Source organism: Notolabrus celidotus, chromosome 3, assembly GCF_009762535.1.
Source record: "Notolabrus celidotus isolate fNotCel1 chromosome 3, fNotCel1.pri, whole genome shotgun sequence".
Taxonomy (NCBI): domain Eukaryota; kingdom Metazoa; phylum Chordata; class Actinopteri; order Labriformes; family Labridae; genus Notolabrus; species Notolabrus celidotus.
This window is the reverse complement of record NC_048274.1, coordinates 34561701-34587428: the sequence shown is the minus strand read 5'-3', so window position 1 is coordinate 34587428 and position 25728 is coordinate 34561701. Positions and strand designations below refer to the sequence as shown.

The 25728-nt window shown below is 39.1% G+C and overlaps 1 protein-coding gene and 1 long non-coding RNA gene across 2 annotated transcripts; one reads left to right on the top strand and one right to left on the bottom strand.

The window, feature by feature from the left end:
- The first annotated feature begins 67 nt into the window (after positions 1-67).
- Positions 68-21189, top strand: pcsk6 (proprotein convertase subtilisin/kexin type 6). The gene is made up of 21 exons (XM_034680219.1): positions 68-371; positions 2610-2714; positions 4413-4523; positions 4616-4759; positions 6295-6371; positions 6696-6784; positions 8025-8197; positions 8285-8497; positions 13222-13322; positions 13674-13777; positions 13926-14043; positions 14528-14716; positions 15534-15670; positions 16043-16204; positions 16527-16629; positions 17912-18108; positions 19293-19380; positions 19470-19573; positions 19771-19900; positions 20291-20403; positions 20966-21189. The coding sequence occupies exons 1-21, from the start codon at positions 219-221 to the stop codon at positions 21061-21063; spliced, it is 2709 nt and encodes a 902-aa protein (XP_034536110.1). The 5' UTR covers positions 68-218; the 3' UTR covers positions 21064-21189.
- Positions 15981-25568, bottom strand: LOC117810415. The gene is made up of 2 exons (XR_004630774.1): positions 25467-25568; positions 15981-16173 (listed from the first exon to the last, which is right to left on the bottom strand). It is a non-coding gene; the product is annotated as an uncharacterized LOC117810415 (long non-coding RNA).
- Between the last annotated feature and the right edge of the window lie 160 nt (positions 25569-25728).

Sequence of the window (25728 nt, the reverse complement as noted above, 5' to 3'; positions counted from 1 at the left end):
TTTGGCTCCGCCCCTGGCTTCCAGTGAGGTATCTACCGTCTGTCTGTAGTGTATGTCTCACCTTCTCTGTGCTGTTATGTTGGCTGCTGCACTTTATCACACAGCTCCTCCTACTTTTCACTGTCGGACAGTGAGTTTTATCGGGACGTGAAGGTCACTAAAACTTTAACTTCTCTTTTTACCCTCGTAAACTATCTGTTTGCAGCTTTGAGGTCAGAATGGTGTTATTGTGGTTTTTCATTGTTTTCACTGTTGGAACCTGTCATTCACGAGGAGACATTTATACAAATCACTGGGCTGTGAGGATCACAGGTGGTCCGGCACAGGCTGAGAACATCGCTGCAAAATACGGATATGTCAACTTAGGACAGGTAATGAAAACGTTTATTCATTATGGTTGTGGCATATAAAGGTCTGTTTATTCCCCATGTGAAGCATTCAGTACTTTAATTGTGCTGTGGTTATGGCAGGGATGGCTTTGTGCAATAATCCATTTTAAAATGCCCCATTCAGCCTGAGTTATTGTCATAACTTTAAAACAACTTTTAATCCATCAAGTTGAGAAGTATATATCTTACTTGCTCTAATTCTTCTGCAAGACGATTGATTTAACCTTCAAACAACAATATAGACTACTGTAGCTCACCAGGAAAACAAAGAAGTGAAAAAACTAGAGGTAACCTATGGTTAAATGAATCTCTTAACATTTTATTAGCGTGTTATGTTTTAGATTGTGTGGCCTATTTGAAAGTCTGAACCCTGTAAGCATTATTATAAATGCACTTTATTTATAACCTTATTTTCCCCCAAAGTTTATCTTCACCCACCACATAACCTAGGCTAAAGGCCCGAACTTTTTTAAAAACTGTGTTTATATTTTTTTTATAATGATTTGTGACTAATAAAGAAAAAACTCCCTCAGTGAGTATGTCATATGATGAGAAATAACAGTTTTAAATGATAAAGATTTGCTGTTGTATTTATTATTTCATGTTTTAAGGTATGACAGTCATGCATCTTGTGTTTTGTTTGTCAGAAACCTTGTTAACTGCTGTTGCTTGCTTTGACCAGTCCTGAAAAAGAGATTTTTAAACCTAAAGAACTCTCCTCTTAAGATGAAGTTAATATAGTGCACATTTCCCATGTATCCATTGTATCCAGATGTAGAAATAGGAATGGTTTGACTGAGAGTAAAGTGAAGTCAGAAGAAGCATATGACTGAATGTGTGCCAGTTGTGCACATGTGCTGGGAGATCTGCTCTCAATAGAGAGAATGGGCATATTTGTAAACTGACTTCATAAGTTATTTACAGATGGCTCAGATGTGTTTCCAATAAAAAAAGCTTTGTAGAATCAGAGTTATTTATTTTTTACCTAAAAAAAAGTCAAAACACATCAGTGTAGAAGCCATGTTGATAACAGCTGCTCAAAGAGAATGTAGATTTAGTGTTCAGTCATCAATCTTGATCAATCAGTCAATCTTTATTTATATAATGCCAAAGCACAACCATTGTTATCCCAAGATGCTTTACAAACAGAGCAGGTCTAGACTGTGCTCTATGTTTTATTATTAACAGACCCAACATCAAGACAGGATAAGATCCAGTCCCATCTTACAGACAGGACTCAGTCTGATCTCACCTTAATCCACCATGAGCAGAGCACTTTGCAGCATTTAGCAAGTTACAGTGGCAAGGACAAACAGGCAAAAATCTTGTGCAGAACCAGACTCATGTTAGGCAGACATCTGCCTCGACTGTGTTAGGGTTGGAAAGAGGGATAGGAGATGAAGAGAGACAGTGAGAAATGATAGTGGTGAGAAAGATAGTAGTAGTTGAAGCAGCTGGAAACTGGCTCAGGGGAGTCAAGGGAGCTCAGGGACAACCAGGACAGGATCCCAGTGTACTAGTTTCCCTATAGCAGCATAACTATGAGCTGGTCCAAGCCTGAGCCAGCTCTAATTATAAGCTTTATCTGCCTCACGGACCCTGAATGGTAGATAATTCCAAAAGGGGAGGTGCCTGATAAGTGATGGCTGTACCTCCCATACTACTTTTAGAGACTTTAGGTACGACGAGCAGGCCTGCATGCTGGGATCATAATAGAGTACAATGAAATCTTTGAGATACAAAGGTACTTACCTAACCATAAAGAGCTCTGTAAGTCAGACGAAGGATTTTAAATTCTATTCTAGATTTTATGGGGAGCTGAGCTAGTGTAGTGAAGCTAACATGGGAGATATGTGCTCTCTCTTCCTAGTTCTATTCAGTATTGTGAAGTGCAACACGCAGAGTAACAGGAACAAGAAATGATGCAATGCGGTCTCCATAACTTAGTCTTTCAGACCAATCCTATAGAACTTTCTTAAGAAAGGCAGAAAGAAGCCCTCTGTTTCATCTTTATTTAAAGAGAAGATCAAACTCTAATGCTGATTCACAAAAAATTGTTTGGTACCAGATGTTCCATTATATAAAAGACACCATACAGCTTAAAAAAAGGTCTTCACCATAAATCTGAGTCAAGGGAACGGCTGCAAAGCTTGGAAAATCCCAAACCATCAACCTAACTATTGTATTTTTCATCATGTTTGTGTGCATGTGTTTGGACAGATAGGAAGTCTGGAGGACCATTACCATTTCCACCACAGCAGAGTGGTCCGCAGGGCAGCGTATTCTATGAAGGGCTCTCACAGCTTCATCCATTTGGATCCCAAGGTGAGAGTTAGCTGGGTTCCTTTACCTACAATCCAAATTTGCTGCAGAGGAGATACATGATCACATGACAACGTTTGTTCTGCTGTCTAAAGTTTTCTATGCTAATGCTTCAACCTCACACTGACAACAGCTCATACATTCAGTGGTTCATCTGCTCTATGAAGATGATGTGCACCTCTCATGGTTCAAAACAGTCAGGGTTTTCTTTCCCTCTTCAAATTGTGAGAACATGACATTATTCTGTCAGGTGATATCTAGCAGTCAGGTAGAGATCATCATCACCTCAAATTGACTTCTTTCTTTTCTGACATGAATATGAACATGGATAGTAAAAGTTGAATTACGGTTAGACTCTTGAAAGGCAGGGGTGGATGCAGACCTTTTCCGACTGAGGTGGCCAAAGGGAGGCAAAACTAAACTATTTGAAAGCTATAAGCACAATTGGTCAGAAGAAGTCCTGTGTATGCCAAAACTAAGAACATATATATTGTCTGTTCAAAAAAATGTATAACCCAGAGCTCTGTCACCCGTAACCTAACCAGAGCACAAAGGTTTGTCTGTGCACAGTTAAGATGTTGCTTCCATTCAGAACCAGAGGAGGACAGTTCGGTGTTTTTTGTATGATCTTGAGGTGGTTGAAAATGAAATGCAATTGTTCTACTGTCCATCAAATCATGATCTTAGATGCCATCTTTTCAGCAAAATGTCAGAAAACTGTTCTGATTTGTTTTCAACGTCTGATGAAGATAGACTTCAGTACCTATTTTCACACATCGTGTCTTAGCTTGCTCAGTTTGTGTTGAATGTCTTTCAACTGCACAGGAGAACTTTATGTCTGATTTATTCATAGTCCATCCATCCATCCATTTTCTTCCGCTTATCCGGGGTCGGGTCGCGGGGGTAGCAGTCCAAGCAAATTGACCCAGACATCCCTCTCCCCGGCGACACTTTCCAGCTCCTCCTGGGGAATCCCGAGGCATTCCCAGACCAGGCGGGAGATATAATCCCTCCACCGCGTTCTGGGTCTACCCCGGGGCCTTCTCCCAGTTGGACGTGCCCAGAACACCTCTAAAGGGAGGCGTCCGGGAGGCATCCTTAACAGATGCCCGAACCACCTCAGCTGCCTCCTTTCGACGCGGAGGAGCAGCGGCTCTACTCCGAGCTCCCTCTGGATGTCCGAGCTCCTGACCCTATCTCTAAGGCCGAGCCCAGACACCCTTCGCAGAAAACTCATTTCAGCTGCTTGTATCCGCGATCTTATCCTTTCGGTCATGACCCACAGCTCATGACCATAGTCATTATTTAAAAAGTACTCTAGTGCCAATGTCTGAGGTTTACTGTGCTTTTACTTACATTTGATGGTATGTGCACATGCTGAAATCCAATCATTCTTTCTTTTTCTCCTAATGTTGTTGCTCCTATCTTGTTTTGTTTTGTAGTGTCTTGTAAGTCCATACAGTCTTGCAACTTTTTGGTGCATGTCACAGTGAAAAAAAAAATCTAACCATATCCTGTCATTTCATCGCTCTTACATACATCCCTTTATTTTTTCAACATTTGTCTGTTATTAAGTTCTTTACTTTTTCTACATAGATAGATTTTTTTCTGTTATTGTAGTTCTTTCTTTTTATATATGGCCTCCTAGGTTCCTTTATGTTGCTCTTTTTACATTAAAACTTATACTCTGTTTATCATCAGGTGCATTGGGCCGAGCAGCAGGTAGTCAAACCAAGAGTGAAAAGACAAGTCCAAAGTGACCCAAATGCCATTCATTTCAACGACCTTAAATGGTCCAACATGTGGTACATTGTAAGTGCACTACACTGAATCATTCATACAGATGTGTCTTTGTTTTGGTTAAGATCAGATGTGTGGTGATCCTTCTTCATCTTTCCTTTCAGAACTGCAATGATAAGAACAGCCGCTGTCGTTCAGAGATGAACATCCTTGCAGCTTGGCAGAGAGGCTACACAGGCAAAAACGTGGTGGTCACCATTCTGGATGACGGCATTGAGAGGAGCCACCCTGATCTGGCCCAGAACTATGTGTGTACTATCCATCAAACTATTTTCAAATATAGATACAGTTCAAAATCAAAACTGGTCTAGAGGAATTTGTATGTATATTTATTATCTAGGTTTATTGCCAGGTTGTCAAAATGAAGTGCTCTAGTAGTGGAGTGGTTTACCTTCACCTTCTTCAGAAATCATAAAAGTACTCGGATGAGAGTTTAACCAAAGGAAAAGAACAGCCCAGTAAGCAAGAACTGGAGTTTCAACTGTTTTTTTTCAGCGTTTGGTTGAAAACAGGATGAGATCAGGACAGATCATGCAAGACTTCATATCAGCCGTGTTTCAACAAGCTAAAAATATTTACATCTGGGTTGTAATGAATAGGTGAATATATGGGAAATACTAACGCCACATTTTTGAGCAGTCAGACACAGGCTGGATCATACTAGCTTCAATCTGAACCCAAAGTGAGTCTTGTCTACCCTGTGACCATGACAACAGATTCCTTAATTAAGATCAACAGTAATAATGCTGGAGATTGTGGAGAGCCAGGCCACCCCATGAGTGCTGCTTTCATAAGAGGCATTACACCAATTCTTGTTTTTTTATTGCACAAAATACATTTCAGTGATTTAGTCAATGTATTTTTATTGTGTTTTTGACAACTATACAATAACAAACATAAACTTCAATGATGTCTCATTTTTGGAACAATGAAACATCCCCCCCATAGCTCCCGATGTACCCCACTTGGTAAAGGAAAAAACCAAAATAAATCGTGAGAAGACAAAATGAAATAAATAAATAAAATAATCAAGATACATATATGTATACATACATATACACACAGACACACACACACACACACACACACACACACACACACACACACACACACACAAATATATACACATAAACACATGTATGCATGTACACATACAATAAGAATAAATCAATCAATCAATAAATAAATAAACAAATAAATAAACAAATAAATATAAATAAATAGAGAAGAGAAATTAAATAAATATGAGAATTTTAATAAATAAGATAAATTAAATTTAAAAAAGAGATTACCTGGAATGCCTTAGGGTCATCAGCTCTAATTTATAATATCCTTAGGGTTCATTTTTCCTACTTTCAGTGATTTAAAAAATGCCATTGGCAAATGACATCGTAGCATTTGAAAGAGAAAATTAAGCGTGGAATAACATTCATTCTTATGACATTTATTCTTCCAAGGACAAAGGCAATGTTGACTATGTATAAAAGTCTGATTTAAAACCTTTTTTGAGGGGGATATAGTTTTCTTTGTACAAATTGTCTAGTTTGGGAGTGGTATTTATACCCAAATATTTAAAACCTGCTGGTATCTGATAAAAAGAACAAGATTTGCACATGTTTTCTGTTGGAGTGATATGTAAAAGGAAAGCATTTGATTTATTAAAATATATCTTATATCCTGAATATCTTCGAATAGTTGTAGTGTGCTCAGTAACAATTGAATTAAGTTCTCTGCTGTTTTCTCAGTCTAACTCTTCCTCCGCTGTACTTTTATTTTTCTTCAGGACTATTTGGCAAGTTATGATGTCAATGGGAATGACCATGACCCAACTCCACGCTATGACTCCAGGAATGAAAACGTGTAAGAAAGAACACCAGAAATGTCTCCTTCCAGTCACATTTAACTAAAGGCTTTTCTGCACTTCCTGTTTACTCCTCAGCTCATACATCAGGCCTCATTCCTTTGAGTATAAGGTCAAGCATCTAATAGTCAGAAAGAGTAGTTTCAAATGAGTTTCAGAATGTCTGGACACAAGAAAGTTTCTGTGTGATTCAAACAAATGACTTTTTGGGTCTCTTTTGACAAACATTAATTACATTTATCCTCTATTGAAGTTGGTATTGAAACAGATCATAGTTATGTTTCAGGTTGTAATTTCTGTGTTTGCTCTATGTTTGCATGTAGACATGGAACAAGGTGTGCAGGTGAAGTTGCAGCAGCAGCCAATAACTCTCACTGCATTGTGGGAGTTGCCTACAACGCTCGCATTGGAGGTGGAGTTTCTTCCAAACCAGTATTCATATCTTTTTGTCTTTTCCTCATTGTTCACATTTTTGAGCCACTACCTTAAACTGTAGTTTTAGCCACACTCACGCTCTGTCAGTTAATTAGCTCTTTCACCTTTCTGTGCCGCACATTAAATCTCTGCAGGTATTGAAGGCACGCAGCGGCCTGCACATATATAACGCTTCTGTATCCTGGAAACCACTCAGAGCTCTTTTATATTTCATGTCACATTCACCCTGTCACATTGTATTAATATCCTCTTGTTGCTACTAGACATGGGTATGAGATTCTGACGATATGTGTAGCTGACAAAACTGCATTGCTAGCTGGATAACCTTAAGCAAAAATGTGAGGGTTTAACATTGTCGCAGGGCTCTGAAATATGTTATTGAAGCATCTGAGACTCTGGGTAAAAGACTACTTTTATTTTTTCATTGAACACAATCCATTTTATTTTCAACTATAGAATATTTTTTAGAACATTAGTATACATGTATGTTAAGTTAGAATAATAAAATGTCTAATAAGTGAATTTACTTAGTTTTGAAATGAATCCACTACTACTACTACTACTACTACTGCAAATGTTCATACAGTAGGAACAGTATGATGGACAACATTAGTGGCTTTGAAATTGTGTTTTTTTCATAACCTACCAATGGAACCGACTCAACCCCCTGAGACAAAGTCATACTTGCCATAAAAGGTTTTGATCATTCAATTTGATATGCATCATAAAGACAACACTGACCGGGCCCCCTTGTGAATTGTCCAATTAAAAGTGATCAGATTACCTCTAACCAGATTACTTGTAATCAGAGTCGTTTTTCAAAGTCATCAAAATACTTTCAATCATGTTTTTTTTTACATGAGTAATCAGATAAAATGAAGTCAAAGTAGTATCCCTAGAGTAATCAGATAACAGGTAATTAGAGTATTTTTTTAAATGTTTATAAAATACATGTAATTTTTGAATTTATGTATGTAATCAGATTACCTCCCCAAAGTAACTGGATTACACTTTGTCAGAGTACTTTTCCTCAAATAATAAGATTGAATGTTATCAGAATACTTCCTCTATTGTAATCAGAGTTCATATTTAGAGCACAGGATTACAACCGTACTACCTGCTGACCATTTAACGTCTGTATAATCTGATGAAGCAACAAGAAATATAGATACTGAGAGGTTGATTATATATTAAGATTGATTTGACCTTGGACACAGGAATTCGGATGCTGGATGGTGATGTGACTGATATAGTGGAGGCCAGGTCCCTGGGAATCCGACCTGACTACATCGATATCTACAGTGCCAGCTGGGGCCCAAAAGATGATGGCAAGACAGTGGATGGCCCAGGGCAGCTAACCAAGCGGGCTTTTGAGCAAGGCATCAGGAAGGTTTGATCAGACAAATATATAATCAAACATTTTCCACACAGAAGTTGTGCTTTATGCGGATTCATTCTGTGTTTTTATGGCCCACAGGGTCGCAAAGGCCTGGGGTCCATTTTTGTCTGGGCGTCAGGTAACGGTGGTCGGCAGGGGGATCACTGTTCATGTGACGGCTACACCAGCAGTATCTACACCATCTCCATCTCCAGCACTACAGAGAACGGAAACAAGCCATGGTACCTGGAGGTCTGCAGCTCCATCATTGCAACGACGTACAGCAGTGGAGAGTTTAACGAGAGGAAGATCGTGAGTAATGGAAATCTTTTTTTGATCTGCTGCTCTGACACTCAGACATTCAGTTTAGAATATGTGTGAAACATGCAGCAGGAGACAAGACAAGTTTACTCCAGTGGCAAAGCAGTTTTAAATATTTTAATTAGTATTTGATTCTTTCAGCTTGCACAACTTTATGGTACACAAACTCAACAGTCATATATAAGGAAAAGTCCATTTACTTTTGACCATTTAACTACTGTGTCATTGTAGCCCTATACAAATAAACAAGAATCCACCAGTAGTGGAAGCAGTTAAAGGGTCACAGTCCAAAGATGAAAGAGGTTTTGTTACCATATAGTTACCCCTGTTGTTTGATGTGAGGGGGCTGCAGCTTAGTGGATCATCTCATATAATACAGATTTGGTTTCTTTTTGTAATGGGTCTATCTTTAAACAGTCATCTATCCAACATGTCTGCGGTGTCTGAAGGGATGGATAGAATTATTTTTTCACAAAATACGAACCTGTAAGCATCTAAAGAAATTGACTGTGGAATACCAAAATTGACCTGTAACTGTTGACAGGACATTGAACTGCCCTCCCTGAAGAAGTCTATCCCTGAACTTACACCCTTTCTAGTCCAAAGCTGAAATGCATTATCAATAAGAGAGGGGGGGAAACAAAGCATTATCTAAAATGGGAGCCATAGGGAAGCCTTGCCTTTAAAATACATCTTAAACTGTCCCTGGATTGTGAGCGTTCCCCGTGTCTATGGGTTGTGAGTCTCCAATTTTAATCAGTGCCTCTTTTAGGATACAATAAGAGCTTCACTGAAAGAAACCTTTGCTGGGAAATTCTAATTTCTTAGCTAATGGCCATGTCACTGTAGACCATAGACTGTATTAAAAAAGGAGGTAGTATCTGTTACGTCACCCATCTGTTCCTGAGCACTGGTTAGAAGCCAATCGTCGCGGGTGCCATACTGGAAATGCTTAACACAACCAAGCTTCGTCTGATCTAGAGTGAGGTTAAGAGATGGGCCTTTAGCCTTTTCACTTACAGCTACAGGGTGCCCACCTGTCAATCAAGTCAGCCTGTACAGTGTGTACCGATAGAGGGATTAGCTACTCAGACCTAAACTGTTTTTGAACCAGGCTGTAACATGTTTATTTCTGCTGCAAAGATTGTCTTTTATGAATGGGTGTGTATGTGGTTTTTCTGTGTTTCTGCAGCCAGCCTCAAGTGTACGCTCCCTGAACTGCAGTTTTTAGCACTTCTGCATTAGCTTCATATTTAAAATCCGGAGGTTTCTGCTTACTGTAGAGTCATATGTGCGCTCATGCTCTGACTGTTAGACTTGTAAACTGACTCTCTACAAACTTAAAGGTGACATATCATGCTTTTTTCATCAATATATATGTTGGTCTAAGAGGTCCCCAAAACATGTCTTTAAAGTTTATGCTCAAAAAAACACTTTGAAATCAGATTTTGGTCTGCCTGAAAAGCCCTCTTCTTCAGTCCTCCTCAGAACACTCTGTTTTCTCTCTGACCACGCCCCCTCAGGAAGTGGACGTGCCTCGGCTCTCCAGCACGTTGATCTAATGTTTACATGTTGGCTGCATATACACGGCTGCCCAGAGATCACGTTACTTCAACCCTCTGAATCTGATCCAGAATCTGATCCTGACGGAGAGGCGCCTGCAGCAGGACCTTTCTGAAGGATTGGTCACAGATTTTGTGTTTCTTGTTGTTTTATTTATCAGTATGTAGACGTGTGTCTTGGTACACAGCTACGAACATGTAGCTATGTGGCTATGCTAACTAGCGCTAGCACTTATCCATGATAAATAAAAATCATCCACTAGATCTTCAAATCTGCAGACGTGGGGAGTAAAACCGACCTCTGCCAGAAAGGCAGCAGGACCTTTCTGAAGGATTGGTCACAGATTCTGTGTTTCTTGTTGTTTTATTTGTCAGTATGTCGACGTGTGTCTTGGTACACAGCTACAGCTATGAACATGTAGCTATGTGGCTATGCTAACTAGCGCTAGCACTTATCCATGACAAATAAAAATCATCCACTAGATCTTCAAATCTGCAGACGTGGGGAGTAAAACCGACCTTTGTGTTTATTAAGACAGCCTACAACTAGCATGCCTCCTCCTAAGCTCCTTGTTACCACACATGTGTGCAGGTAATGAAAAACGGAGGGGGGATTCAGTATTATTTTATACAGTCTATGGGCTGAACAAGCTCCGAGCTCTGACTCCGTGACAGACCGGATATTGTTGTTACGTAACAAAAACACGGAAGTCTGAAACGGCTCGTTTCACACACATTTACAGAAAGGTGGAGAAATCAGAACAGGGGCAGAATGGATTTTTTTCATTCTCAGGGGGTTTGTAGACATGCCAGGGACACATATTTCAGGTAGAGAACCATTAAAAAGTCAATTTTGCATGATATGTCACCTTTAAATTCGATTTTTAACAAAAGGGAAACAAATATTTACTCTAACAGTGAGGATGACCAAGAGTAACTGTTGTGATGACAAATCAGGCAAGGCATGTACTTTACTGCTAACTTGTTGTATTTGTGTGCTTTTGCTTTTGCATGTGCGTATATGTGTGGGAGGAGATCAAAGATCAGAGAAGGTTGTGTTTGCTTGGACCCTGGTGTGACTCACATCATGTGGAGGGCTTATAGAAAAATAGGAGGAAGATGATGAAGTGACAAGACAGAGAGATTCATATAATATAAAGGTAGCCCTGCTCTGCCATGCTACAGTTAACAACGCATTGTGAGGAACTCTTTATGTATTTGTGTCTCTGTGCTCTTCAGTGTAAATATAGGCTTTTTTGGCTTTCAAATAACTACGCCGGCTCTCTAGTGCAGCCTTACAGTCAGGTCAGGTTGTGGAGAGGGCACCACACACAAGTTTGTCATTTGTTCAAACAAGAAGTGCTTAGAAGCTCCAGCATGAACAAAACAGACTTAGATCATGGTATAAGAAATGGACTGAAGATAACTATTGAATATTAAGTCACTGCACAAAGATGATTCACATGTTAACAGAGCTGGAAGAGTTTTGTTTATACACCAATCTACTTCATCTACATTCGACTGTTCATCTGTTTGTCAGGATGTTCAGGTTTAGTTTGCAGACGCCCCCATGTTCACTCCATTTGCTTTGGTTATCAGTTTATGCTTTGGGGTAAACTTGCAGTACTAGAACAACCAATGATGTAACTACTTTACTTGATCCCTCACTTATGGACAGGCTTTGGGGTCTATAGGACTCCGACCAAAAACAAGCATCCTCTCTTATATTTAAACAACTAAAGTATTATTACATTTAGGAAAAGAAAAACATTCAATTTAGTAGAAACTTTCAGAAGTGTCTGACCCTGAAATATCTCAGGGGCTATACATGACATCTAAAGGATGTTGCAATAGTCACAGTGGGATGTTTTAGAATCCTATCCAGGATTCAAACAGCTGATCCTTTTACTTTACTCTTCCAAATGTTTTGATCTACTGTCTTATCCTTTACATTTTTATCCTCTCTCAAATACTAGCCTGTGTTTGTGAACTCACTGCTGTGTTAATGTGCTTAATGATACGAGTGAGTGAACTTACCCACAGTGCTGTGGGCTAGAGTCCTGTGCGCTTGTTACCAGTGGGATAATGAATGGATATCAGTCTGTCGATATGTACACTTTTCCTGAAATACTAATTAAGGGTTTTGTAATGAAGTATTAAAACATGCTCCCAGTACTCTAATGCAAATGAAGCGAGTTGTGGATCAATATAAAGTTATTTGTACTGGGGGCATTATTCGATAGGAAATATTGATATATGGAGATATGCTTCTCCTGAAATCTTAAATAAAGGTTTTTGAACAGTGTACCAAGACATGCTCACCTAATGCTTATGGTGTCTGTAAGTACACTTACCCCTTGGGGCCAAAAACTTTGAATAAATAGAGCAAACTGACAGCCTCTGCTATCTATTCTTGGAAATCTTACCATGGGACTGCCTGGAAAAATCCATATCAAATCATGACGACACACATGCAGCCCCTGTGGAAAATTACAGGAAGGTTTACAGTGTTTGTACATATTGTAAAGGCTGCACATGACTAAATGTGGACACAGTCCAAATCTAACAGTGGCAACCTCTTTTTTTTCTTTTTTTAAAGTTATGTTTTTGGCCTTTTTGCCTTTATTAGATAGTACAGCTGAAGAGAGACAGGAAATGTGGGGAGTAGAGAGTGGGGGAAGACATGCAGGAAATGGTCGACTGGCCGGGAATCGAACCGGCGACCCCTGCGACGAGGACTGCAGCCTCTGTACATGGGGTGCTTAGACCGCTAGGCCACCAGCAACCCCAACAGTGGCAATCTCTTAAAGCACCTTTCCATTGTCTTCCCTGATAGAGGTATCATCAATTTAAAAACATGGCATTTTGAAAAGCTGCACATTTTGTAAAGAACATTCTCATTTCATTTAGTTTAGCAGGTATGGCCGTCAGTTAAAGAGCTCATCAAATGAGAGCTGTGGCATATATAGGTGACACCTGGACTGATGATTTTAAGATTGATTTTAAATTCCAAAATCTTTGTATGAGTCTGTGACAAAACACACAGTAGTAGAAAAATATGTTACCCAAAACATGATTAAGACATGAGTCATGTCTAATGCTTCCTACATTGTGATTTTAAAGAAAATGTTCTATGTTTGGGCTTCCTCACAGGTAACAACTGACCTCCGACATCGCTGCACTGATGGTCACACTGGCACATCTGTCTCTGCTCCCATTGTGGCTGGAGTCATAGCTCTTGCCCTGGAAGCCAAGTCAGTCAAGCTTCTTAAGACCTGCTTTGAACTTTCATATGTATCCATCTAGATTATATTTATAGCGTCCATGTCTCTAGGTAGAGCAGATCTTATCTTTATTCTTTTTTTAAATGATTTTACTGAGAATATTATCAATCTCATTGTTTTAGCTTCAAGTAATACCATTAGTGTCTTGTGCCTTGTGTTAAATTGTAAAGCCTTCAGTCACCTATTGGAATGGTTGGGTGCATTTCTTAATACTTGGTACACACTAATGTATTTGCATTTTTTAATTACAATCATATTTCTAACAAAACATGTGCTTTAGTGTCTGTCTCTGTGAGATGAGCAGTGTCTTTGTTGTTTCAGCCTTTTGCTGACATGGAGGGATGTGCAGCATCTTCTGGTGAAGACATCTAGACCAGTCCACCTCAAAGCTGATGACTGGAAAACCAATGCTGCCGGACACAGAGGCACACTGCATTCTTCTGCTAATACTAACATAGTACATTGACTGCTTCATATCTGAAATATGCTTCAATACTTAAAAACTAAGCCATGCTGGCCATTTCTACGCCACTGAAACAGAGGCAGTCACTCTTGATGTGTCTTTTCAAGCAGTCAGCCACCTGTATGGGTTTGGCCTGGTGGATGCAGAGGCTATGGTCTTGGAGGCTTCAAAGTGGAGAACTGTTCCACCTCAGCATATCTGCAGTCATAGGCCAGAGCTACGCACCAGGTGAGCTGAATTGCAGCCAGGTTCAGTATCTAGCTGAGTCTTATATAGTTATGAGAGAAAACTTGCTGAACATGCGTGATGGTTTGTGTGGAAATGTAACTGACTTTCTTTATACATGATCTCCCTTCTTGTATCATCTGTTACAAACAGTGGATAGCAAAACCTCTAATTGTAAATAATGTTATTATAGGTCAGCATATCATTACTGAAGGAGGCCACAATATTTATAATGTTATCTTGGATGAAAAACCACAAAGTGGTATTTTTTCTACAAAGGACATTTTCCTGGATAAACATTTTTATCCAAAAGTCAACTACATGATTAACCAATCACAGCTCCCTGTCTTGTAAAATTGTGCTGTGCTCAGTTTTCAATTTAAAGTCTTTAAAAAGGAATACAATATTGCTTTGAGTCATTCATAAATTATTTTCAAACCATACAATACACAGCTATTCTGAAGCATGATGCTTTGGCTTTTTGCAGGCACATCCATGCTGGCCAAAGCCTAAACAGCAGCTTTACTACCTCTGGGTGCTCAGAAGAACCTGATCGACATGTGGATTACCTGGAGCACGTGGTAATCAAGGTCGTGATAGTCCACCCACGGCGAGGAGACCTGGAGATCAACCTTATCTCTCCGTCAGGGACGAGATCCCAGCTGTTGGCGAAGAGGTGAGAACGACACTGTACAATGCAATGAACACTTCAAATCCAACTACAGCAACAGTCTGAACTGGCATCAAACGATCAGTTCTTTAAAAACCATGTGCTATCTTTTCATGCAGTGACTGACAGTTTTTGTGAAACGAGTTCCTGTAGCTTATGCTTATGCTTATGCTTATGCTTATGCTCCTTCGTTAAGGACTTGATTCTGATTGGTCTTTACTTGGCAACACTTCATAGCAACTGTGTGTTTTTTCTTGATAGCAGACTATAGTTGGAAAGACACACTGTTGCTATAGGTGCAGCTCCAATCACAGACTCTAAAGGACTCACTGTATGCTCATGAGTAGAAGTCTGGTAAATTTGACATTGGTTTGTTAACAGCAGCTAGAGGCTAAGGGATAGTCTCAAAATTTTGTTCCAAATGTAAAGTAGTCGAAGGCTCATATTCCAATTGTCCCTTTGTTTATGAATTCTGGGTCTAGATATGTAAAGAAATTGATATTCTATTGAGGAAAAACCTCTATATTGGAGCCCAGGCTCCCCAAACTAGCATCTGTGGAGTGGCATGGACTGAAATTTCAGTGTGCAATCCAAGGCCTTAGTGATTTGTAAGCCATTTTTACACTATTACGCCTGATTGCCCTTGTATTATATGTCTGTACTTATCTATCCCATTCATGCTTTTTTCTCATCATTTTAGTTTGCACAGCTTTATCTGACTGTACTGATATGCCGATAGTACAGTGGCAGTTTCTGGAGCTTTCTGTACCACATCTTGTCAAGTACGTTAGCCTATGACAGAGCATCTTTCATCTGTTTACAGGTTGTATGACAATTCCAATGAGGGCTTCAGGAAATGGGAGTTCATGACTGTTCATTTCTGGGGTGAGAGGGCAGAGGGAACATGGACCCTGGAGATTATTGACTCACCGTCAAAGCTACGCAACCCTGAGGTGCTGGGTAAGATCCATAAAAATATGCACTCCAAGGCACAGTTTTGGGTGGTCTGATTACAGGAAGATCTGCTGTTTGATTCCTGGCTCCTTGGGTCCACATGTTGAAGTATCCTTTGGCAAGATGTTTATCCCCAAATAGCTCATGGAGAATGAAGCTGTGTGCTGGTGTATGTATAAATGAACAGAAGAATATTTCTGTGGGCTTTGCAATCACTGTAGGAGTGTGCAGGCAAATGAGCAGAGTGTCATGTGTTTGTGTATGCATAGTGTTGTGCTCTCAGTCATCAGTAAAAAATAAGGCAGTCCATTTATCATCACATTACAGGCTGATGCTGTTTATTATAATTACTATTGTTTTTATTGTAACTCATCACAGGCAACCTAAAAGAATGGACACTTATCCTTTATGGCACATCACAGAACCCGTACCAGCAGAATAGTGCGCAGCAGTCCCACTCAAGGACGTTAGGGATCCCAGTTTCAGAGGAGATCCTGGAGCCGCCAGGGCTGGAAGAGGAGGAGGAAGAGGAGTACAATGGTGAGAGAGTTACAAAAGTCAGACTTTTTAAAAATCTCACAGGTGAAATAAAGTTTATTATAATTTTGTATAGCTCAAAAAACATCCATCCATCCATTATCTTGGCCGCTTATCCCGTTAGGGGTCACGGGCTTAAAAAACAACAAATTGAAGAAAAATAAGAAACGAGGTTAGTGCTAGCCAAACAAGGCATCTGTGAAATATGTTATAGTCACATTGAAATCATTGTAAGGACATTTATTTGTAAGCTTTTCAAACTGATGATGATGATGATGATGATGATGATGATGATGATGATGATGATGATGTACTGTTCATTAAGGTCCATGCCACAGTGAGTGTGGAGATCAGGGTTGTGATGGACCTGATGCTGATCATTGTCTGAACTGTGTCCATTTCAGCTTGGGCAGCTTAAGGAGTGGCAGGTAAGATCTGACAGGACAAAATGAAACCAGACTAGAGAAGGCACACGTTTTCAAAGCACTCTTCTGTACATTTTTCTTAGAACAGAAGTCAGGTGTCAGGTGAAATGGTTCATCACAAGGAGTTTTGATGAGCACTCAGGCTGATTCTGCTCTCTCCTCAGCTCTACAGTTTAGATTAGTTTGGGTTCAGACACCCCGGCCTCATTGGCTTTGTTACTAGAGACAAGGGGTAGCTTATTGGAACAAAACATGTCTGATAAACCCTTCGTACAACTGGCAGACAGAAAGTTTCAGACAAGTGCCAGATGAGAACTTTTGGTTAACTCTTCAACTCTGAATACATGACAATATGCCCCATTTTTGTCTGAAATCTCACTCTCACTCGGTCCAACACACAGAAAAGTAGAAACAACAGGAGATGTATCCTATATGATGCTGCAGTGCCTTAAGAATGACTCGCTTGTCATTTATGAGGACCAGAAACCAATGAGTGATGTCACTGAGACTTTTTCCACATTTATTATGCATACGAGCCAGCCTGTTCTCTGACACACCAATCATGTTCAGTGACTTCAAAGGAAGAAACCAAATATATCTGTTCTCTCACCTGTTCTCATCTCTTCCTCTTTGGAATTGTTGTCACAGTTGGTCATTTTGACCAGTAGTGTCTAGTGCTTAATATAATCTATCTCTTAATCTCCTCTATGCCTCTTTCCAACCCCAACTCGGTCGAGGCAGATGTGTGTCTAACATGAGTCTGGTCCTGCTCAAGGTTTCTGCCTGTTAAAAGAACGTTTTTCCTTGCAGCTGTAACTTGCTAAATACTGCAAGGTGCAATGCTCATGGTGGACTAAGATGAGATCAGACAGAGTCCTGTCTTAAAAGGAAATTTGGCGCTCTACAAATAAAGAATGATTGATTGATTGAAATGTGTGTTAACCAATTGTAGGTCAAACTCAGACTTTGATTCTTTTTTTGTAAATTATAACCATTTCAATCTTTATCATTTCCCCCTCACCAAAACATTTCAGAAAAAATAAACTGTTCACAGCAAGTAGTTCAGTAAGTTTACTCAAAGACTATATCAAAGACTCATGCATGTGTGTTACAACAATACCCATGTGTGTAACTGCCAGTTGTCTTCGGGTTAAAATGTTCAGCATCCTACCTTCTTGAAGTTTAACCAATGACTAGTAGATTACTGGTCCAGGACAGAGACCAGGGATCTACCAGTTTATATTCTGCTGTAAAATAACTCTCACTCTCCTTCATGTTTGTGCAGAACCTGTGTGAGCCACTGTCCACTAGGACTTTATGGGGACGTAGCATCTCATCGCTGTAGACGCTGCTTTAAAGGCTGTGAGAGATGTGTCGGCCTGTCAGCAGGTGCTTGTCTCTCCTGTCGAAGAGGACTTTATCTAAACATACTTAATTCCAGCTGCACTGATACCTGCAGCCCAGGTTACTTCGCTGATGAGAGTAAGTGAAAACAAATCCTATTTTTTACATATCTCATGGGCACCAGGGGTTTGTTGCTGACATGATCCTATCATGACTGAGGTGAAGGGACTAGCTCTGAGTGCTTTCAATATAAACACATTATGGTAAGATATTATAAATGACACACTAGGGAGCTTGAGCATGCATTTGTTATGCAACAGAAATGAGTGGTGCAATGGACCAAAGTTGGACAGTGAGCCATTCATTTGCACATGTGCTGCAGATCAATGGAAAATTATAGAAAGAAAGGTACTTTATTGATCCCCAGTGGGGAAATTCAATTTTTTCACTCATGCTATTTTTGGACATGCTACACATACAGTTTTTTGTTTTTTTTGGTATATACATACAAATGCACACACATGCAGTGAACATGCTTAGGGAGCGATGTCAGAGTGAGGATACTGCCGTCACCAAGGCACCCAGAGCAGTTGGGGATTCGGTGCCTTGCTCAAGGGCACCTCGGCAGTGCCCAGGCAGGTGAACCAGCACCTAACCAGCCACCAGTCCACTTACCAAACTTCGTCCATACTGGGACTCGAACTGGCGACCCTTTGGTTCCCAAGCCAAGTCCCTATGGCCACTGCCGCCCCATGGTGTATCATGGTGTATAACAAGTTGTGACTATGTTTGACTTTTTCCTGAAGCACTGGTCTCTGTGTTTGCAAACTACATTGTTTGATAAATGTTAGCAAAATAATTAAAAACAAGAATAACAACAGCATTTTTCTAAAACAAGGCATTGAGGGGAATAAAGGTTGACACAAGTTACTTATTTTTTATCAAGATACACCGTCCAAAAAATCAAGGAGTTCTAAGTTTATGTGTCCACATTAGTGTAGTACAGTATGCCTTTGTGCTCCTCAATACAGGCCTTACTTAAGCAAACTTAAGATCTTGCTAAGTAACCATGTTTGTAATTCTGCAAAGTTTTAGCTTTCATATCAAATCTACGGATTCTTGTTTTTTCAAGAGTTGAAGCTGCATAAAAGGAAGAGGGTTTTAAAAAATGTTAGCTTGTGTTTTTTGATTTTGGCAGTGAGAAGTAGGTTAGCAAGCAAGAGGAGTTTTTTTTTTCTCTTTGTTACCTGGCGGAAATGGGCTTCCATTAAATACGGACATACAGTAAACATATTAATGTTTGTGCCTGCTGTCTTTATCAGGTCAGAGAAAGTGTCTGAAGTGTCAGGACCCGTGTGTGAGATGCCTGAGGTATGCAGACAGATGCACATCCTGCAGAGAGGGCTATAGGTATGCAAAGACAGGTAGACTGATGTTTTGATTTAGACTCTGTTTTTTATACAAACTTCATTATTGTATTTTAAAGTTGTTATTTATAGTCTGGCAGGGATGACGTGTGTTCCTGAATGCACCAATGGAACATTTTTCCATCTGGAGGAGATGAGTTGCAGTCCATGCCACTTCTCCTGTAGGACTTGTACAGGTCAGTGTGTTTGATGGTATGTTCAGTTTCTACTTTCCTTTACAGAAGCAGAGGGAAAAGGCAAACCTGCGATGAATCTGGGCTTTGTTCAAGCTAAAAAAGTTGTACAGATTGAAATAAAAAACATGCTTTCATGATGTCATGTAGCACTGTGTTTTATGGTGACCTGCTGGTTTTCATCTTCCATTAAATATAAGGGCCGGGTAAGGAGGAGTGTATCCAGTGTGCAGAAGGCTACCTGCAGCAGCACTGGAGGTGTGTGCGGACCTGCTCTCCAGGTTTCTACTCTAGAGAGGCAGCAGGAGTCCCTCACATGATGTGTCACAGGTGAAGGTTTTTCATTTTTTAAAAACATAGCAGAGCTCATTCATCCATCTTATATTATTAACAGCTCTTCAATGTGTAGTTGTATATCAGAAATGAAGGGAGGGCATTGAGAGTGCATCGAGTGAGAAAATAAACATTTTATCTCACTTTCTATCAGATGAGTATTTTTTTGTAGGCCCTCTCTGCCCCTTACACCATATATTTAGGAACAGTATCACTTGTAATGTAATATTTCTTTGTTATTATTCTGCATATTTCTTATTATCAAAAACCTGCTCTTCTTGAAAAAGAAAACCGCAAGCAATCCTTCCTTTTAAAAGAAAGAAAAGTCCTGTTAATTGTGCCTTTTTAAGGATTTGATGATTGAATGTACCCGGCCTTTCCCTCCAGGTGTGAGGAGAACTGTTTGGCCTGCAGTGGGCCTGGGACTACTTGCACCAAATGCAAAGAGGGTTACAGTCTGGTCAGCAGGACCTGTATTGTGAATGAATCCTGTAATAATGGTGAGTTTGAAAAATGGAATCTGAACTAATAAGAAGGTATCAAAGGAAACAGACGTGGATTGATAGTAAAGTTGTTTTCTCTCTTTATGTCGGTCTGCAGCATGGAGTCTAATGCTATCAAAATGCAATAGCATCAAAGGGATAATATTAATGTTTATATCATGTACTAAAATAATAGATACAAATAATTACCTGGCTTTCTGACTAGTCACCTGGCTGTCTTAAATCCTTGATTCTGGGTGGTCAAACACCCCTTGACAGCAGTTATTAACTCTGGCTACTGTGAGCAGTGCTATAGCCAACCAGATCACAACAACTGATCAGTACAGAGAAACTGAAACCATGAGTGTTGGTGATACATGCAGCAATATTGAAAGTTTTGAAAGAGTTTGGTATATTTTCAAAGATGTGTCAGTGCAGAGCTCTGAGAGGAAGGAGAACTGAATGAGGGCAAAGTTAATATTTATAATCTTGCCGAAAACCCAACCATCTTAAATAACAGCTGGAAATTAAACTTATTAGATGAAGCAGCTTGAACTGATTGTCTGTTTGTCTCTGTCAGCTGATGAAGTGTTCTGTGAGATGGTCAGGTCAAACCGTCTCTGTGAGAAGGAGCTGTACCGTCAATTCTGTTGCCGGACCTGTCTGATGAATGGTTAGATTTTTATCACATATCTTTGGAAACATTTTTTTTTTACGGTATGTTGAATGTGTGCAAACAATATGTACGAAACATGTGTTATACTGAACATGTGCAAAATTGCATAATAAAGACTGTAATTTTTACAAAACCATGAAGAATGGTTCTGTGTTTTTTTTCAACTCCATGTTAATTTACATCTCTAAATCACTGAGCTTTTGAAAGACAGTGACAGCCCTGACCCAGTCATGAAGGCTCTGTTCTCTGAAACATCTTTCAGCCCAGTTTTGGTTACTGGGCACCACCATGTCGCTTTTTTGATCACTTGCTCATACCATTTCTGTCTGCTGACAATTGTATTCAGGGAAAAGCTATGATTGAGCGAAGTAACAACTATGTCAGCTTTTAAGAGATGGCACAGATTCTCAAGTCTGACAGCTGTAGGGTTGGGGCAAATCATGCAGTATTGCTTGAAATGGTTCAAGGGTGTCTCTGTGCCATACATTGGGGAACTGGTTTTGGGGTGCACTGACAAACAACCAACTTGTTTGTGAAAATTTGTGTATCTGTTTAACATTTCCATACAGGGAGTCTCTCAGTGTATAGAAATGAATTACAACATTGAAACATCTGTTTTGTTGTTTGAATCACATGGGGCAAAATGGGGGAAATATGTCAAACCTCTGAGACCTGACTTTGTTGATTAGGTGCATTGTAGGAACATTCATGTGTTTTATTTTTATTTTATTATCAATTTATTTCACTTTTGTTCTTGTAACTCACTTTAATTCTTTGTGTCGTAATACTTTATTGGTATTGTTCAAAGGAGTATTAGGCCAAAGTGCTGATACTGCTTGATTTACTTTATTTTTGGTACTTTCTCTCTGGATGTTTATAGTTTTTGTTTTGCCACAAAAAGAGAAAATCAAGTCCATAGAGGCTAAAATGTAGATATAAGTTTTAAACTGTATTTAAAGAGCTCAGAAGAATGTCGTATGCTTGTTATGTACTTACAGTATGTCTTGAATATTTTGTAATGACAATGTTCTATGGCACAATTAAAAATAAAATAAAAGAAAGAAACATCTGACAGAAATAGGAAGACACTGCAAAACTCCCATTTGAATCCAAAATGCAGAGCCATCATTAAACCATGTTCTGGTTTTGTCTGAAGCTGCTAAGCCATCATTGAGTGTAATTCACAAAACACAAAACTCTGTCTGGTGGTCAATGAAAACTGTAAAACAGCTTTCCAAAAGTCATATAGTCTGAAGTGTTCACTGATGACTGACCCAAGGTTTCAATTCTTCTGATGAAACAGCTGGGTTGTGTTTTTCCATCCTCAAAGCGTACAACTGCAAACTGGCCCAAACTGTTTGTGTGCATGTGATCTCTGTTTAATGGTGCAGATAAACATAAAACACATTTCTAAGATAAATAAAACTGAGTGTGCCTGAACATACATTTAAAAAACTGCTCCACATTTGAACACAGTCCTTCTGTTTGGTTTCAGAGACAGCCTGAAGTGTTCCTAAATGAGCTGAACTGTCAGATCAGCGCTATGATCTGCAGCAGAACTTTTCACCCCTCTATCTCTGGCAGCGTAGTGGTCAGTCATGAAAATGTTTTGATGAAATAATTTGACTTGCTGATTGTTTTTTGGCATTCTTTAGCTGTGCCTTTGCAATCTCTGTTCTGAGTCATAAAAATGCAAACAGATTTTTCATACTGATCAAAAACCTTACGTAAAATAGAAACAAGTGGCTTCTGTTTTATTGAGAACAGAGAAATGTCAATTCATTTCAACACACTACAATCAAAGGAAACTTTTTGGGGGGGGGAAACTTCAATGTCTTTTCAAATCCTACATAAGATAGTCCTCTGTGGACGGACCTGGATAGAATAGTGACATTAAAGTGTCCTACATTAAAGTTAACTGAATAGTTTTAATCACGTTTTCTACTTTCAACTGTGTGTGTACTGTTGCTCTACACTGTAAGAAAAAATAAGTCAGTTCAACTTAAAACAATTTCTAACCTAGCTGCCGCATAAAATGTTCAGTTCAGCAAGCCAAGAAATGTAAGTTGTTTCCACTTTTGTCTTCGTTCCTTAAACTTCTTTTTATTAGTTGTGGTGACAAAGACAGTGCTAATAAATTAGTTCTATCAACTTCATACTATAAGTTTAATCAACAAGCCTTTTAGTGAGACCAACAAGCAATTCTAAGTTTGACAAACCTAAATCTTAGTAGAAACAACATGAACAAACAAATTAGATTAACATGTTTCTACAGGTATATTGAGTTGTAAAAACATGAAAATGTAACTTGCCTGAACTAAGCATCTTGTTGGATCAATTTATAATTAATATTTCTGCAAACATGTCTCAAATGTTAACTCAACAGTGTTTTGTTGAATCATCTTTTTTAGGCAGCCAGGTCACTTTTTCCCGACTTGTTCATCTTACTTGTAACATTACGTTCATTAAAAAAAACAAGTACTTGTCATTTCTTAAAACAAATTTTTAAAAAACTTAAATTTTCAAAAAATACTACATAAAAATGATTTCTCAACATGGGACAACATTCAAAATACTTTATTCAATGTCAAAATTGACAATAGCTTTTTTGTATGAATTTGACTTGGCATCAGAATGCTTTCATGAAGAATGGATTAATATGGAAACTGCCTATGTTCAATATTGATCTACAAGTAAACACTTAGCTTACAACACTGTAAGCAGAATAACAGAAGAGTGCTCTCACTATATAAGAACTATGTAGGTTTAAAAACAGAAACTAAGGAGTAAAAAAGTCTACAAATATCACACATTGAACATTTCTCTTTTGGTAAACACTTAGCTTCTGCACTGCATGCAGACAAGTATTCAAACATTGATCAAAACTGAGTGTCTCTTGCAGCACATGGAATTGTAAAGGTTGGTCACTCCAGTGACTATAAGGGGCTTTCTGTGCATTTGTGCAGGGGCCATACTTACATCTAGTTGTATCAACAAGGAAATCTATGTTACCTGAACTACTCTGGTTGGACTGATTATTGGACACTATTTTACTTGATATTTCAAGTAAAACTGACATTTAAGTTGACTTGACTTAAGAAAGTGAGCTGAGGTAACTAAAACCTAAAATCCCTTTTTACAGTGTGTGTAAAACAATCAGACACTCTTTTCAGCTACTTGTTAGAGGACTGTTGAACACTAAAAACGCCGCAACGGTCTGAGGAACCGTCTGGGTTTTTGTTATGTAAATAATATTCTGTGTATAAAAAATACAAGCCTGTCACTCTATGACTTTTCCTCAAAATGTGTATTGTTTGCCCCTGTATGAAGCTTTTAGGTTTTGCTGCTGCAGTGACACAGAGGGCTGAGCAAATATGATTCATCATGATACATTTCTATTTCTATTGTGTTGTCATAGTTTTTTACCATTATCTATTGTTTCTATGTAGGCTAGTTTATGTGTTTATTCTTTATTCATGCGGGAATTAGCTAAACAAAAAGAGACAGACAGCATATAGGTCTACTGACAGATAGACAAAGAGGACAGGCTGACACAGGAGGAGGCACAGACAAGAAAAAGTTTGTGCCAGCTGACTTATTTGGTGCTTCAACCCAAGGTAGGCGTTATCACTAATTATGTTTTGGGGTTTGTTTTGTTTCATTATTATTGTGTGTAGGATAAAGTATTGAGGACACTATAGTTAGCCTGCACCAGGCTTACTTCGGCGCAGCTGTTTGACCAGCTGTGATCTACAAATGAGCAGAGGCTAGCTTGATGATGTAAATAGTCAGCTATAGACTGTAAATAGTAAATAATTTTGTTTCTAAAATCATCCTCAGTAGCAATGAATACAATCAATAATTTAAATTATTGATTGTATTCATTGCTACTATATCTCACCAGAGCGTCCCGATGCGTCGCCATGAAGCCTCACTGAACTAAGAGTAAGCTCAGATGTCGTTGTCTATAGGCTTATATAATAGTAAAATATTTCCTCTTTATTTCTACAAAGGCTAATGCAAACTCCAGACAGTAAGTACATGTGTGACCTACAATGAAATGTTCATCTCAACAATGACGACCCCACCACCTGTTGCGCTGTCTAAACAGGTAGAAATTCTGCAAAACTCTGCTCTGAAAGAAAAAGTCTGCTCACACCCTGACTGTCAGACTTTATACTTTATCTCTGTGCAGCTTCCTTACTAGAAATGACTGACAATCTGCCCAAAGACGACTTAAATTCACTCAATTAGTACAACAAGTGTTCCTTTTTTCCATCCTTTCATTGACTTTGTCATTTCTTAGTTTGCTGAGCAGCTCCTCTGTTATCAATGACGGGTCAACACCTAAAAACCATGAGTGGTCATGTTGTCTTGTGCGAGATCTAATGTTCATTAAACATACCGGTGCCCACGTGCGTAAAATGCGCACAGCATCTCCATCCCTTGAATTAAAGCTGCAGAGTCAATCATCCTGCTGCTGTGTGGATACTACAACACAATAAATATAATACAATCTGCCACAGTATTTAAGGCCTACAGCAACTTCAATTAGTTAATAGATATATGGAACGTAAAGACGCACGTGCGTAAATCACGCACGACGAAGATTCCATGGTTGCTATGGTATCCAGGTGCATCATTTTCATCACATTTTCATTTAAACA